Source organism: Dissoconium aciculare, assembly GCF_010015565.1.
Source record: "Dissoconium aciculare CBS 342.82 unplaced genomic scaffold K489scaffold_10, whole genome shotgun sequence".
Taxonomy (NCBI): Eukaryota; Fungi; Ascomycota; class Dothideomycetes; order Mycosphaerellales; family Dissoconiaceae; genus Dissoconium; species Dissoconium aciculare.
The window spans coordinates 581,323-593,960 of record NW_022984960.1 but is presented as its reverse complement, the minus strand read 5'-3'; the positions used below and the strand labels follow the sequence as shown (position 1 = coordinate 593,960).

Genomic DNA, 12,638 nt, shown 5'->3' with positions numbered 1-12,638 from the left:
CGGCGGTTCGAGGGGCGAACTTCTCACGCCAGAAACAGGCACGGATCAGCCGCCAGCCATGCAACAGTGGGGCGGGGCACAGGCTCCGGCCTACAGTTTCCTCCATTTGGCATTGGCCGCCGTGCGTGAATTGAGTTTCCAGGCACACACCGCAGCACTACTGCACCGCCAACAGGGTCTTTTTCTGGTCCAAGCTGCAAAATATCCAGGGCCCAGCTCATGTCTTCCGAACAGTGCAATAGGGTCTCTCGATACGTCCACAGTTCCTAACGACCCGTGGACTCTTCAAAACGGAAAATTGGAATCTTCATTCGCCTCAATTGGCAAACCGTGTGCGAAAACAGATCCTCTGGCTCCATCGAACCAACTGCATTGCATACGATACTGTCGCCATCCACCATGGCTGCCGCGCGGCCCACCGCCAGATCCAAGGACATTGTCCTCGAGAGGAGGAAGATCGAAGCATTGATCGCAGAAGGACGAAAGGTTATCATAGTCGAAGGCAAGGTCCTCAAAGTCGACGCATGGCTACCATATCACCCTGGTGGTGACAAGGCCATCCTGCACATGGTCGGACGAGACGCAACAAATGAGGTCAAGGCATTTCACTCGGCTGAGACCCAGCAAATGATGCTGCGCTATCAAATCGGCAAGGTTGACGGACAATGGATTGATTACCTGCCTCCTATTCAAGGCGGTAAATTTCGACAGGATAATGGCGAGCCGGCGCAGTCGAACACGCCCGCTGCTGAAAGCGACGACGAGTCCACCCTTACCGAGAGCTCTCAGGAGTCATCTCCCCTTTTCGAGCCCGCACATGGTTCGACAATGAGAAGACGATTTGGAAGCAGTAGTGCCCTCAGCGAGTCTTCATCAACATCTGTGGAAAGCCTGGCCCTCGATGGGAGTGAAGAGAAAGTAATACCGAAATCGGCAGCGGATGAACGGACACAAAGGGAGTTGCAGCATGATCTCGAGACGTTCCCGAAGCTCGACTCGGCCACACAAGGAAGAATTATCCAGCTCTACCAGCAGCTCGACCAGCGTCTCCGTGACGAAGGACTTTACGATTGCAATTACAAGGCGTACGCTCGGGAAATCGCTCGGTACACCGCTCTTGCTATTGTTTCACTTTTCTGCCTCCGTCAGGGATGGTATGTGGCATCAGCAACATTTCTCGGAGCGCTGTGGCACCAGCTTGTCTTTACTGTCCATGATGCAGGCCACATGGGCATCACTCACGACTTCCAAACTGACAGCCTCATTGGAATCTTCGTCGCCAACTGGATCGGTGGGCTGAGCTGCTGTTGGTGGAAGCGCAATCACAACGTGCATCACATCGTGACCAACAGCGCCGAGCACGACCCGGACATCCAACACATGCCGTTTTTCGCAATCACCCACCGCTTCTTCGATGGCTTAACCAGCAGCTACTACGACCGCGTCATGACCTTTGACGCTGTGGCCAAAGTCACCCTCAAGTATCAACACTACCTCTACTACCCCATCCTCGCCCTCGGCCGCTTCAACCTCTACGCGCTCAGCTGGCAATACATCCTCCTCGGCCAGGGCCCACGCAAAGGCCCGGCCGCCTGGCACCGCTGGCTCGAGCTCGCCGGGCAAATCTTCTTCTGGTACTGGTTCGGCTACCTCGTGGTATACAAATCCATCCCAACGAACGGGGAGCGCTTCGCCTTTGTCATGATCAGCCACGCCGTGACCATGCTCGTGCACGTGCAAATCACATTATCCCACTTCGCCATGAGCACGGCCGACTTGGGCGTGAAGGAGTCCTTCCCACAGCGCATGCTGCGCACCACCATGGACGTCCAGTGCCCCGAATGGTTGGATTTCTTCCACGGCGGCCTGCAGTTCCAGGCCGTCCATCACCTCTTCCCCCGCATGCCCCGGCATAATTTGCGCGCGGCGCAAAAGCATGTCATGCAGTTTTGCGACGAGGTCGGGATTCCGTATACCGTATATGGATTCGTCGAGGGGAATGGGAAGGTCATCGGGCGGTTGAGTGAGATTGCTCAGCAGGCGCGGATTTTGGCCGAGTGTCAGCGGAGTATGACGGTCCAGGATGTTTTTGAGAGTCACTGATTTCTTGTGGTTGGGAATACTTGTTTGAGAATTTGCTCGAGCAGCCTGTCAGTTTCGGCGCTGCATTGTGATATGAGATATGGAACATTTTCTAAAACCAAAACTTCAGAGCAGATTGAACAGTTGCACGACCAGGACTAATGATCCTTTTAGTCTTCTATCGTTTTGATGAGAGGATGGACCTGGTTTTAATTACACCAACTCACTGGCCGGGATCGACCTGCTCCTGAGCCTGGTCATGAAATAAATGGAAAGAAACGGGACTCTCTGTTTGGAATGAAGTTCTGGAAAAAAAAAATCAAGCGTACAAAGGTAACACCCGGGTCCAACAGCCAAACCAGCACGATCGCGCGAACAAGGGAATGCTGATAAAATACACAATAGGGAATCTCAAAGACGCCTCTGGACGACCACCCTATCGCTTCCCCTCCCAAGCCTTCTCCACCGCGGCCCAATACCGCTCCTGATCACCGCTCCACCCTCGCGCCCCGCATCCCACTCGCGATCGGTCAACGACGAAATCATCCCTCTGCGCGACCGTCGCCTCGTCATCCTTGATTTCATCTTCATCTTCGTAATCATCCTCGTTGTCGTCATCGCCGTACTGCGACATCGTCGTCGTCGTCATCGTTGCTGCGGGGTCCGACCATGAAAACATGAGCTTCTTCTCGGGCAGGACGTAGCATCGCTGGACGTCGCCGGGGAGGACTTCGACGTAGATCTGTGCGACGTTGGTTGTCGTGCTGGTGGGGAGGAAGATTGACAGAGTCCCACGCAGGAATTGCCAGATCAGGATGAGCAGGATTGAGATCAGCGCTGTGAGGTAGGTGAGGGGACTTCGCCGGAGGAGTTGGAAACTTGGCAGGCTGAATGATGGTGTGGAGTCGTGGATTACGGCAGCGATGGGTAAGGGACGTTGGGTGCGGAGCTGGTAGGCGGAGAGGAGACGGCTTGCTTGGGAGGCGGCGTCGTCGCCAAAGAGGTGGAGGATGATATCATTGGATCGAGCGTCCGGGGCAGACGATTTCTCCGAGTCGTGGAAGGAGAAGGAGGGCTCGTCGGTGTTGAGGAGGTCGTTCAGCACGCGGTTCAGACCTGTGGTGGATTGCGAGAGCTGAAGAATGGTGGCGGAGGGGTAGAGTGTTTGGTAACCGGCGGTGTAGTAGTTGATTTGTTCGTCGCGGGCAGTGGGCCAGAGGGCGAGGATGATGGTTTTGGGAGACGTTGGTTGGAGGGGCGATCGGGCCATGGTGGAAGACCGTTGGCAACTTGGAGAGGAGGGTCTAGACGTCGCGATGGTGATAGCAGCCATGTTGGAGGACTTGTCCATTGCTAAGAAGACGAGTTGGAGAGTCTTTGAGATTGGTAGAGTCGGAGTAGCTTGCTGTGACTGGCTTTGATGTTCTTGTCTGGATATCTTGAAATGCTTCACGATCAGGGAGGATATGTAGTGAATTGAGTGGGAGGCTGGGAGGCAGCTCAGGGTCGAAATCTTCTGACGGATGGAAAAACTGCCATGGAACGGCTTCATAAGGAACGTCAGATATATTCGAGTGCTCGTTTATACCCGAGGTCTTGACTAGATCGATGAACGAGCACATGAGCGTTGAAACATTCGCATGGCAAATGCACTTCCGGTTAGCTGTGAGAAGTCGGGACAGGACGACACTATAAACTTGTCCGGCCCGAATTGTGTTTCAATCGAGGCTGTGGACGAGTCCATGGGTGCATATCACGAGTGGACTCGCTATTGGCGGAGATACTGTCCTTTCCTACCACCTACGTGTTCAACATGGCGTTACTTCGTCGTGATCTATTGCGTTCTTCCATCGCAGCTGTAAAGAGTTCAGCCATGGGGGGCCGTGTCGCATCTGCGCGAGCAACTGAGCATCAGGAGCGGTGTGGTGTACTGTCCATGAACGTCTCGGTACGGTATCTCAACCATGCTCAATGGCAAACACCGATGATCGTGACGCTTTTGCAACATGTGGATTCTTCATGTCCGATGATAACGAACGCTGATCGTCAAGTTCCCAATTGATGATAGAAACGCAGGGCGGAAAGCCGTTATGTTATCCGTCGACTTCGGGCAATATATATTTCACCCGCGGCCAGACCATGGACGGATGATACAACGGCAATGAAAAAAAAACAACCTTGGGACCATTATCGTAATGATAAATATAACGTTTCACGTTTTCCCAGCCTCGTGAGCAGATCGAAACTTTCCCCAAGGCACAATGGAGCTCTCCCTTTGATGAACATGAAGTCATCGCTCGATCTTGTCGCGCGGACATGATCATTCGCTCAAATGTCGGCAACCGCCAATGCGCCTCGTGATACTGTAAAAACGATGTCTTCAACGTTCAGCCCTATCAGTTTACTCTCGGTCTACTCTGATGAAGCTACAGGTTTGAAAATTCATTGATCGTGATCAGGAAATTAGGCGGTCTCTACATGACCGCTCCTGCTCCCTTATCTGCCTGGGCCTTGGAGAATTGATACAGCATGCCCAAAACACCCGGATTTCCTCCCGCAGCACCATCCTCAGCATCATCGAGGTCTTCGGGGTCGCTAGATTGGGACTTCCGACCAGGCCCGTCAGCGAATTCGCGCAGATCGCTGTCGTTCGCCATGAGACCGCTCTCAGAGACCTCGTGGATGGTCCGACTAGGTCCACCTCGCCCTGGATGGCCGACAGACTGTCTTTGCTGCATCTTTGACGTTGTCGGCTGTTGTCGGGGGCTCGTGATTCCGCCTGCCTTTCGCGATGAAGGGTGAGCTGCCCTGCTCGAGGCTGCGCGGGCATTGGGCCCGTCGTTCGAACTTTGCGCGGGCATTACCGGCGGCCACGCGGGAGGCGGCTGCCATCCATGAGGCCGGCGTCCAGCAGCGCGTTGGTGGCTGTAGTATTGCATGAAATTCTGCACCGATGATGCCATCTTGTCGTCTTTGAGACCATAGTAATCGTCACGGAGACCATCGGGCTCGTTCAGGACAGCAATAGGGTCCTCTGCGTTCAAGTCTTTCTTGAACCCGAAGACTGCAAAATTACACTGATGGCCAATACCTTCTACATGCACCGTCTGCTCTCGGAAGAAGTCGACGATCCTCTCTGTACGTTTGCCCGAATTTCGCCACAGGATCCAAGGCGCGACTATTAAGCTCAGAATTTCTTCGACAAAGATGACGACCTTCATTTGGTACATGGCGGAAAATTCTGCGCGGACTTCGTCACTATGTAGGCGATCTTTCCAATGCGAAGGTAGATAGTGTGTGAAGACCAAAACCTCTTTCAGATGTAGAACTGGGTCGTGGACTTCGTTCTCGTCAGGTAAGGAGCCGTGCGCGACACCAAATATTCCAACCATGACCGTCAACCAGAAAACTGCAGTACGACCTGGAGTTATCTGGAAAGTCAGAAACAGTTCCGGGTCGAAGAGCGTTGCCAGGGTCAAGACTGCCGCAATGGCACCGCTCACGAATGCAACGAAACGGCAAACCTGATCGGTCTTGTCCTTGGGAAATTGTGCCAGATATTCTTTGGCGAAAGGGTACGCCTGGCGTATTCGACGCTCAAACAAGTGTTCCAATTCGTTGAACTCGCGGATCTTCCATTCGGCGAATGGCGTAAAGGTACGAGCGCTAGCTCGTGCGGGATTGCGTGTGAACTCCGTATAGTACTTGAAGAAGAAGACGATGCAGAAACGAAGGATGTTGAAAGGAGCAATGACGACACTCGTTATCGCCGCGAAGCGTAAACGCGTTCGTAGAGCCTCTACAAGCACTTGTCTGTTCTTGACCTCCAAACAAAATGGTCGGATAGACCCTTGCTCGTCGAAGATGAAGTTCGTCAGGCAAAAGTCAATACACCATTCCAAACTCTTCGAGTAGAATTGACGACTACCAACGAATGGCAATGGCAATGTAAAGTCGAGCACATCTTTGTTGTATAGCGCAACATAGTAATTATCCTGTCGCATAAGTCTGTTGGCAATACTCTCAGCGCTCAGTCGCTGTTGCGGCTCCTTGTAGTCGAGGTATTTGCGCATAGATGGTCGTGGGTTGGCGGTGGCGACGTTGGCATCCTGAACTTTGACCAACCCATCAACAACACGGACCCACGAAACAGTCTGGATATCAACATCATTGATGTTGAGGACGTGCAAGAAGAAATCGTGCATGCGGAAGAGTCTTCGAATGTCTGCAATGTGCTGGGCCAGCTGCCACAGCCAATAGATGATGAAAAAGAACAATGCCGCATTCTTGAGCCAAGATGCTTTCGCCATACATTTCGGAATCAATACTTCGCCTGTGGACTTGCTGCTCGGAATCTTGGAGTAATCGATGCAAGTTGTGAGAAACATTGCAAAGCTGAAGACGAATAGTTCTGTTAATGAACTGAGTGCTCTCGAGAGGAGGATAGACCACACTCCGTGGCCAACGTAATAACGATAAACTTCACGCAGAAAAGCGTCCAAGTTATTGGCGTTTGTGTAGAGCCACATGGCATCCGCTCGAGGGTCGATTTGAGGCTTGGCTGGAGGCTGAACCATTGCTTGAGCTGTTGGCCGACGAGCGTTCAGGCCAGCTGGGCGTGACAATCGATTCGCATGAAGGTTTTGCTGCTCCTGCATCGCCCGCCACTGGGCTTCAGCCCGGGCATCGTTCTTCTCGGGAGACAGTAATGGTTTCATCGCCGATTGTCCTTTGTCTTCCAACAGCAATGATTCCGGGACGTCCTCGTCTTCGTCTGCCCTCCTCTTTCCACGCGGGCCCTGCCACTTTGATCGAGCATGTTGTAGGAGAGGTGAGGCATCCGGCACCGGGCCAGTAGGCGGACTGAGTATAGAGTTGTTGGGGAGCAGTTGCGTATCGGTGGCATTGTAGAGGAACGTCTCGTTCGGGTCTTCGTCGTCATCGTTGTCATCCTGGAACGATGCTTGATAGGCTCTCCGAGGCTGCGACTCTACATCATCATATCCTAGCGTATCCCTCCGAATACTCTCGTACACGGAGACGTCCCCCTCCGCCACAGGCAAGAAGCGTGACAGGACTCGTGAGGAGACTATGTTGGCCATGTCTTTCAGGCGCTTTTTCGATCAATATGGGTTGATTTGGCTCTCGTCCGGGAACACGGAAGACAATCCACAGGTATTGGGTGATGGCTAGAATGACCTTGACTTCAACCAACATGGGAGCACGCTGTAGAGACACCAGTCCGGCTCCCATAGGAAGTCGAGCACATACACATGGATGTTGCGGGTGTCCAGGTGCGGACAATATCTGGCGACAGGTTGGAAATGATGATGAATAAGGAGGTGGACGGAACTTAGGAGGCTGTTGTCATTTGTACATGTCACGCTCGGAGATCTCGTGCGCGTAGGACCACTTGGTTGATCCTATCATGTACAGCTGAGTACCTGTGATACTAGAGCTCCGGAACTGTAGAGGGAGCTTCACATGTGACGCGCTTTGGCTCCCCACATAATAATGCGCCTGGACGGACACACGACACGCCGTGATCTCGACTGGACGCAACCTATGCACTAGGTATGCAGGTCAACGCTGTTCCCTTCCAGCTTATGACATCTATTGAATCTACACCTATAAAGCCCGGAATAATATGGTAGCGATGACCTGGATTTGCCGGCAACGAATATATATGAATATATGTATGCGCAGCATTGCAGTGCACCCAAGCACGCACACCTGGGGCCTATCCAGAATAGTGGCAGCAGAAGTGCCCGCCCGGACATGGTTCAGACAATCCGCGTCGATTGGGTGGGTGCCTGGGGCATCAAAACGTGACTCACAAATTCCGGCCAGGCACGGTGGTCCCTGCGCCTCTCCGAATTGTCTATAAGTATCTGCTTCTATCCTCGCCTTTTCCATTTCTTTTCTCTTTCTCTTCTTCATACTTACCTTGTTGCGGTGCGGGCGCTCATGAATGCCTGTCACCTAACAGAAGCTCCTACATTGCACAGCGTGGCGAGCATCTGCTATGAGTCTCCTTCGGGGGCCTCAGTGGCGCAATTTTTGATGGTTCTCCAAATCACTTTCATCATCTTGTTGAGCTGGCTACGGCTCGACTGTGGAGAAGGTAACCGGCCCTGCAACGAAATAGCTGGAGGGCAGCAGAGACGTGAAGGCAGACACATGAAGTACGTAGTCTCCGGGTATCTCGAGAAGGACAAATGACCAATATGTTCCGCGTTCACGAATACGTCTCCAGAGGTACACGGAACTGACTGCACGTCGCGATCGCCACAACGTTAGTCTTGTCACTGGAGTTGCGCAGGCGACGTCGGCGTGAGCATACTGTACTCGGGTACGCATTCCACTGACGATTGGCTTGTTCCTTGGTGATAGAAAACGATCCCTTGGTGAGAAGACTGCGGCATACCTAGGGAGTGGAGCAAGCACATTAGAGGATACTTAGATACTGCATTGTGCATTGGCCGTCTCGATCGTGTGCTGTGTGTGATTGATGCTCCAAGTCCAAGTATTGTTCGTCCAGTATGTCAAGGGAACTGGGCACGGGCGTCGTAATGCTGCCTTCGTCATCATTGATGTCCTCCAGCTGCAAGTGTCTTCCCGTCAAGAGCCGCGACGGCTTCGCAGCTTTGCGTCGGGACAACGCTCTGGACATTGTTCCTCTCGCTGCTGCGCAACAGCCACAACACACTCGCTCCTAAGGTCAAATTCACGCGAAACCACAATACCCAGGTGCACCGAAATTCTCATTGGAATCGATTTGTATACTGCCGTCGTCGGTCGTGCACCAGACGCATTGAGCACAATGGAGCGTACCGATTATCCTAATATGCTGGTAAGAACCAATGCGCTTCCTGCGGCTCGCGAATCATGACTTACACCAAAGTGATGCAGGCCCGACTCCAGCCTGGCCAAGCTGTAGATGTACTGAACGAGCGTGTGCGACACATCAGCAAGCTTAACAATGCCGTGGCAGAGTGGATCAAGGTATTTGTTGCAGGCTCGTTCGACTCTCACGGGCGCTGACACAACAATGACAACAGGAGCGACGACTACTTGAGGAGCAGTATGCAGCAGGCCTACGAAAGCTTGCGCGCAATTCACTGGATGGGTCCGACCTAGGGTATGGCATCAAAGCGGTGGATGTGAAGGAAGTTCTCAACAATCTGACCTTGAAATAGTGTGTTTTCTGTGCCTTGGAATACAATCACCGACTCTCTGGACACCCTCGCCGATTCCCATTCCGCCTTTGCCGCCAAATTTGAGGCGGATCTGGAGCGACCTTTGCGCGAGTTCACCTCGAGTAGCCGAGAGATGAACGCTGTCACTAGTGTGCAGGGCAACCTCGGCGCATTGGCGAAAGACGTGGAGAAGGCGCAGCAAAAGACGGATAAGCTTCAGGGAAAACATACCAGCAAGCAGGCAGATGCGAGTTCGGATCTGGATCATGCGCAGGTACAATGGCAATCCCAAGCTCCATACGTATTCGAGCAGCTCCAGCTTTTGGACGAAGCGCGCCTTGGCCAGTTGCGCGACCTTTTCACACAGTCGCAGACCATTGAGATGGATCAGGTGGAGAAACACCGTACCACAACCGAGCATTGCTTGAACATCCTCCTGAACGTCGAGACTCAGGATGAGATTGCGACTTTCGCGATCAAGTCCACAGCGAATGTCCCTCGAGCGACTCAGTCACGAAGCAGCAATCGCGCTAGCTTTGCAGTCCCATCGCTGTCAATTGGAAGAAGCAACCAAGGTCCATCTGCAACAGACCTGGCTCCAATCCCTTCCAATACAGAATCCGCACCTAATCAAGGAGATGCTTCCATCAATGAGAAGGAAAAGGAGAAAAAGGGTCCGCTAAAGGGCTTGAAGCGACTCGGCACAGTCATGGGCCGACGATCGAGTAAAGTGCCGGCGGGAGCTCTTCCGCCCACAACAGAGACGCCAGAGAGAAAGAGCAAAGGCTCGCGATTCGGCCTAGGAAGGTCGAAGAGCTCATATTCGACAGACCAAGAACAGGATAATTCCAGTCAGCGACCACCATTACCGCATGTTGGAAGCGAGATCTTGGACGAAGAGCCCGAAACGTCTCGTGCACCTACAAGAACTGAAGATCGATCGTTGTACAATGGCTCTGCGTCCGGTGTGACACAGGCACCTACCATCAATACCTACAACGACATTCCGAGTCTCTCGTCCACAGAAGTTAATCATGTTAACGAGCCTCAGGAGTTTAATGGCGCGGGACCATCTATTCCTCAGAAGGACAACGAGGGGTTCACTGTCCCTCCGCCTGCCCTGGACCCGATCTCAGAGGCCAGTGCTGCCCTGGCTGGTGAAGCATCGCAACCACAGTTTAATGTCAATATCCTGAACACGCCCATCAAAGAGGAGGGAGGGACAGCAGCCCTCGAGAACGTTGCAGGCAAATTGGTATGTGAGATTTTGGTAACTGCGAGAGAATGCGTCTGACATCAAATAGCAAGCACCTCCCACTAGTCAACGTAGAATGGGCACTGTGCGAGGTCGCCGTGACGCGCGCAATAGTGCTGTCATCAGCACCTATGGACCGCCTGCAGGTGAACCGCTTGCTGCAGAGCCAGCCATGATGGGAGCTCTTGGCTCGACATCGAACAACTCTCAATCAGCATTCGCTGCTCCCGCGCCAGCGGAGGACACGTTCTATACCCCTTCAGCATTTCCCACCACCTCGTCTAATGCGCCTATCAACACAGCTCTACCGGTATCACAAACATTCCCTACGGCTACAGCGACTTCCACCTCGGCATTTGCACCGGCAGAACCCGTTTCTGCCATCAGACCAGCAGCCAAGGCTATACTCGGTCCCGACCATACAGGTGACACCCAGTCGATCAGATCCGGACGTTCGCTTGCGAGCACGGGAAGTCAAGGCGTTAAGCATGCCGACCTGAACGAGGTCGGCCTGAACTCATCACTTGTGGAAACTGTGTCGGCAAGGTTCGAAAATGGCAAGCTCTTGAGCTCCTCTCTGATTGGCGAGATTGCACTCGTCTACAATTCGACGGATTTCTCTTCGCCTTTCGGTCACGAAACCATCCGACTCGACAACTTTTCGATTCTAGACAAGGTCGCGCCCAACCCCGCTTTCCTCAGCCCAACTTCCTCCGGCCGGGAGGGTGAATACTCCGTCAACCTCGCCGGCGTCCTCAAAACCCAAATCGCCTTCAAATACCAGCTCCGCCACGATGACGCCAACGAACAAGTCCCCATCCTCGTCACTCCCGCCTTCCGCATCGAGCCCAATCAAACCTCCGTGATTGTCTCCTATTCCCTCTCCCCTTCCTTCGCCCTCCACGGCCGTACTACCCTCAAACTCTCCAACGCAACCCTCGCCCTGACCCTCGAGGGCGCCACCGCCACCAGCTGCATGTCCAAGCCCGTAGGCACCTTCTCCCGCGAACGCAACACCATCTACTGGCAGGTCGGCGACATCGTCCTCGAGGCCGGCGCCGCCGCGCCCCAGAAACTCCTCGCCCGCTTCGCCACCGACTCCCAGGCCACCGGCGGCAGCGTCGACGTGAAATGGGACCTCGTCGGCGAAAACGCCCGCGGCTTGGGCAGTGGGTTGGGCGTTAGTGCTCGGGCGGCGAATGCTCCCCCGGCCGATTCCTCGGATCCTTTCGCGGACGAGGATGCGATCAATGCGGCGGCGGCGGGATGGAGGAGGGTTCCCACTGTGGCGAAACTGAGCAGTGGGCATTACATTGCGAAGTAATGAATCGCTTTCCCTGCCTTTTCCGTTTTGCTTTTTATTGGTTTTGTCCACCGCCCCTCCCCCCAAAGAAGGATAATGAGAGGAGGATACACCAGGAGTCTTTCACTTGCTTTCTCTCTTTTCTGTCCACTCACGCGTTTCACGCATTTCGTTCAGTCTGTCTGTCATTTCTTTCGCTTTCTTATCTTATCACTTGTGATTTCTTCCGCACCAACCCGATACCCGGTCCTCACGGTTGGCGAAGGAAGTATATAAAAATCATTCCATATCTATAATCAAGGCATAGTTTCCCCACGTGTAGTACGTCGTCCGCGTCGAGTCTGTGCTCTTGTGGTGAAATCACTCGACTGGTCGAGTCTGCCTTCTTGAAGGCGATTTCCCGGCACATGAAGAGTCTCATGATGGACACCTCCCCAAATGAAGCGCATATATCCTCGACGAAACGTCGAGAAGACTCTTGAACTTCACCCACCCATCCTTTCTTTCGACCACCTATTACCATACTATTACCACAGGGAGCCGAGAAAGCAGAACACTGCTCTCGAAATGTACCGTTGCCAGAAGTCATTCTCCATCTCCTACACATAGGGTTGGGGTTGTTCGGTAGGGTTTGGACATCGACTATTCAACACTGCTGCCGATGTGACATTTATACGTCCATTTTTTAGAGCCACAACATGACATAATTATCTCCAAAATAAGAGGCCCACCAAATGGGAGTGCACAAGGATCTCTAAACCTCATCTGTGGAGCAAAAAGGCGAGATTGCGAACGGCAT

The 12,638-nt window shown here is 53.3% G+C and overlaps 4 protein-coding genes across 4 annotated transcripts; 2 read left to right on the top strand and 2 right to left on the bottom strand.

Moving 5' to 3' along the window:
* Positions 1-92: 92 nt before the first annotated feature.
* Positions 93-2,310, top strand: K489DRAFT_39487 (fatty acid/sphingolipid desaturase). Its single transcript, XM_033606818.1, has one exon. It carries the CDS (start codon positions 400-402, stop codon positions 2,101-2,103), a length of 1,704 nt encoding a protein of 567 aa, XP_033457705.1. The 5' UTR covers positions 93-399; the 3' UTR covers positions 2,104-2,310.
* Positions 2,311-2,518: 208 nt separating this feature from the next.
* On the bottom strand, positions 2,519-3,352 carry K489DRAFT_411896 (uncharacterized protein; the record flags this gene model as incomplete). The annotated part of the gene is made up of 1 exon (XM_033607861.1): positions 2,519-3,352. One exon carries the CDS (start codon positions 3,350-3,352, stop codon positions 2,519-2,521), a length of 834 nt encoding a protein of 277 aa, XP_033457704.1.
* A 1,204-nt stretch (positions 3,353-4,556) lies between these two features.
* K489DRAFT_323342 (APG9-domain-containing protein) lies at positions 4,557-7,184 on the bottom strand (the record flags this gene model as incomplete). Its single annotated transcript, XM_033601690.1, has 1 exon — positions 4,557-7,184. One exon carries the CDS (start codon positions 7,182-7,184, stop codon positions 4,557-4,559), a length of 2,628 nt encoding a protein of 875 aa, XP_033457703.1.
* A 1,532-nt stretch (positions 7,185-8,716) lies between these two features.
* Positions 8,717-12,158, top strand: K489DRAFT_382598 (uncharacterized protein). Its single transcript, XM_033605416.1, has 5 exons — positions 8,717-8,935; positions 8,995-9,087; positions 9,144-9,223; positions 9,282-10,536; positions 10,586-12,158. The coding sequence occupies exons 1-5, from the start codon at positions 8,906-8,908 to the stop codon at positions 11,858-11,860; spliced, it is 2,733 nt and encodes a 910-aa protein (XP_033457702.1). The 5' UTR covers positions 8,717-8,905; the 3' UTR covers positions 11,861-12,158.
* Positions 12,159-12,638: the final 480 nt, after the last annotated feature.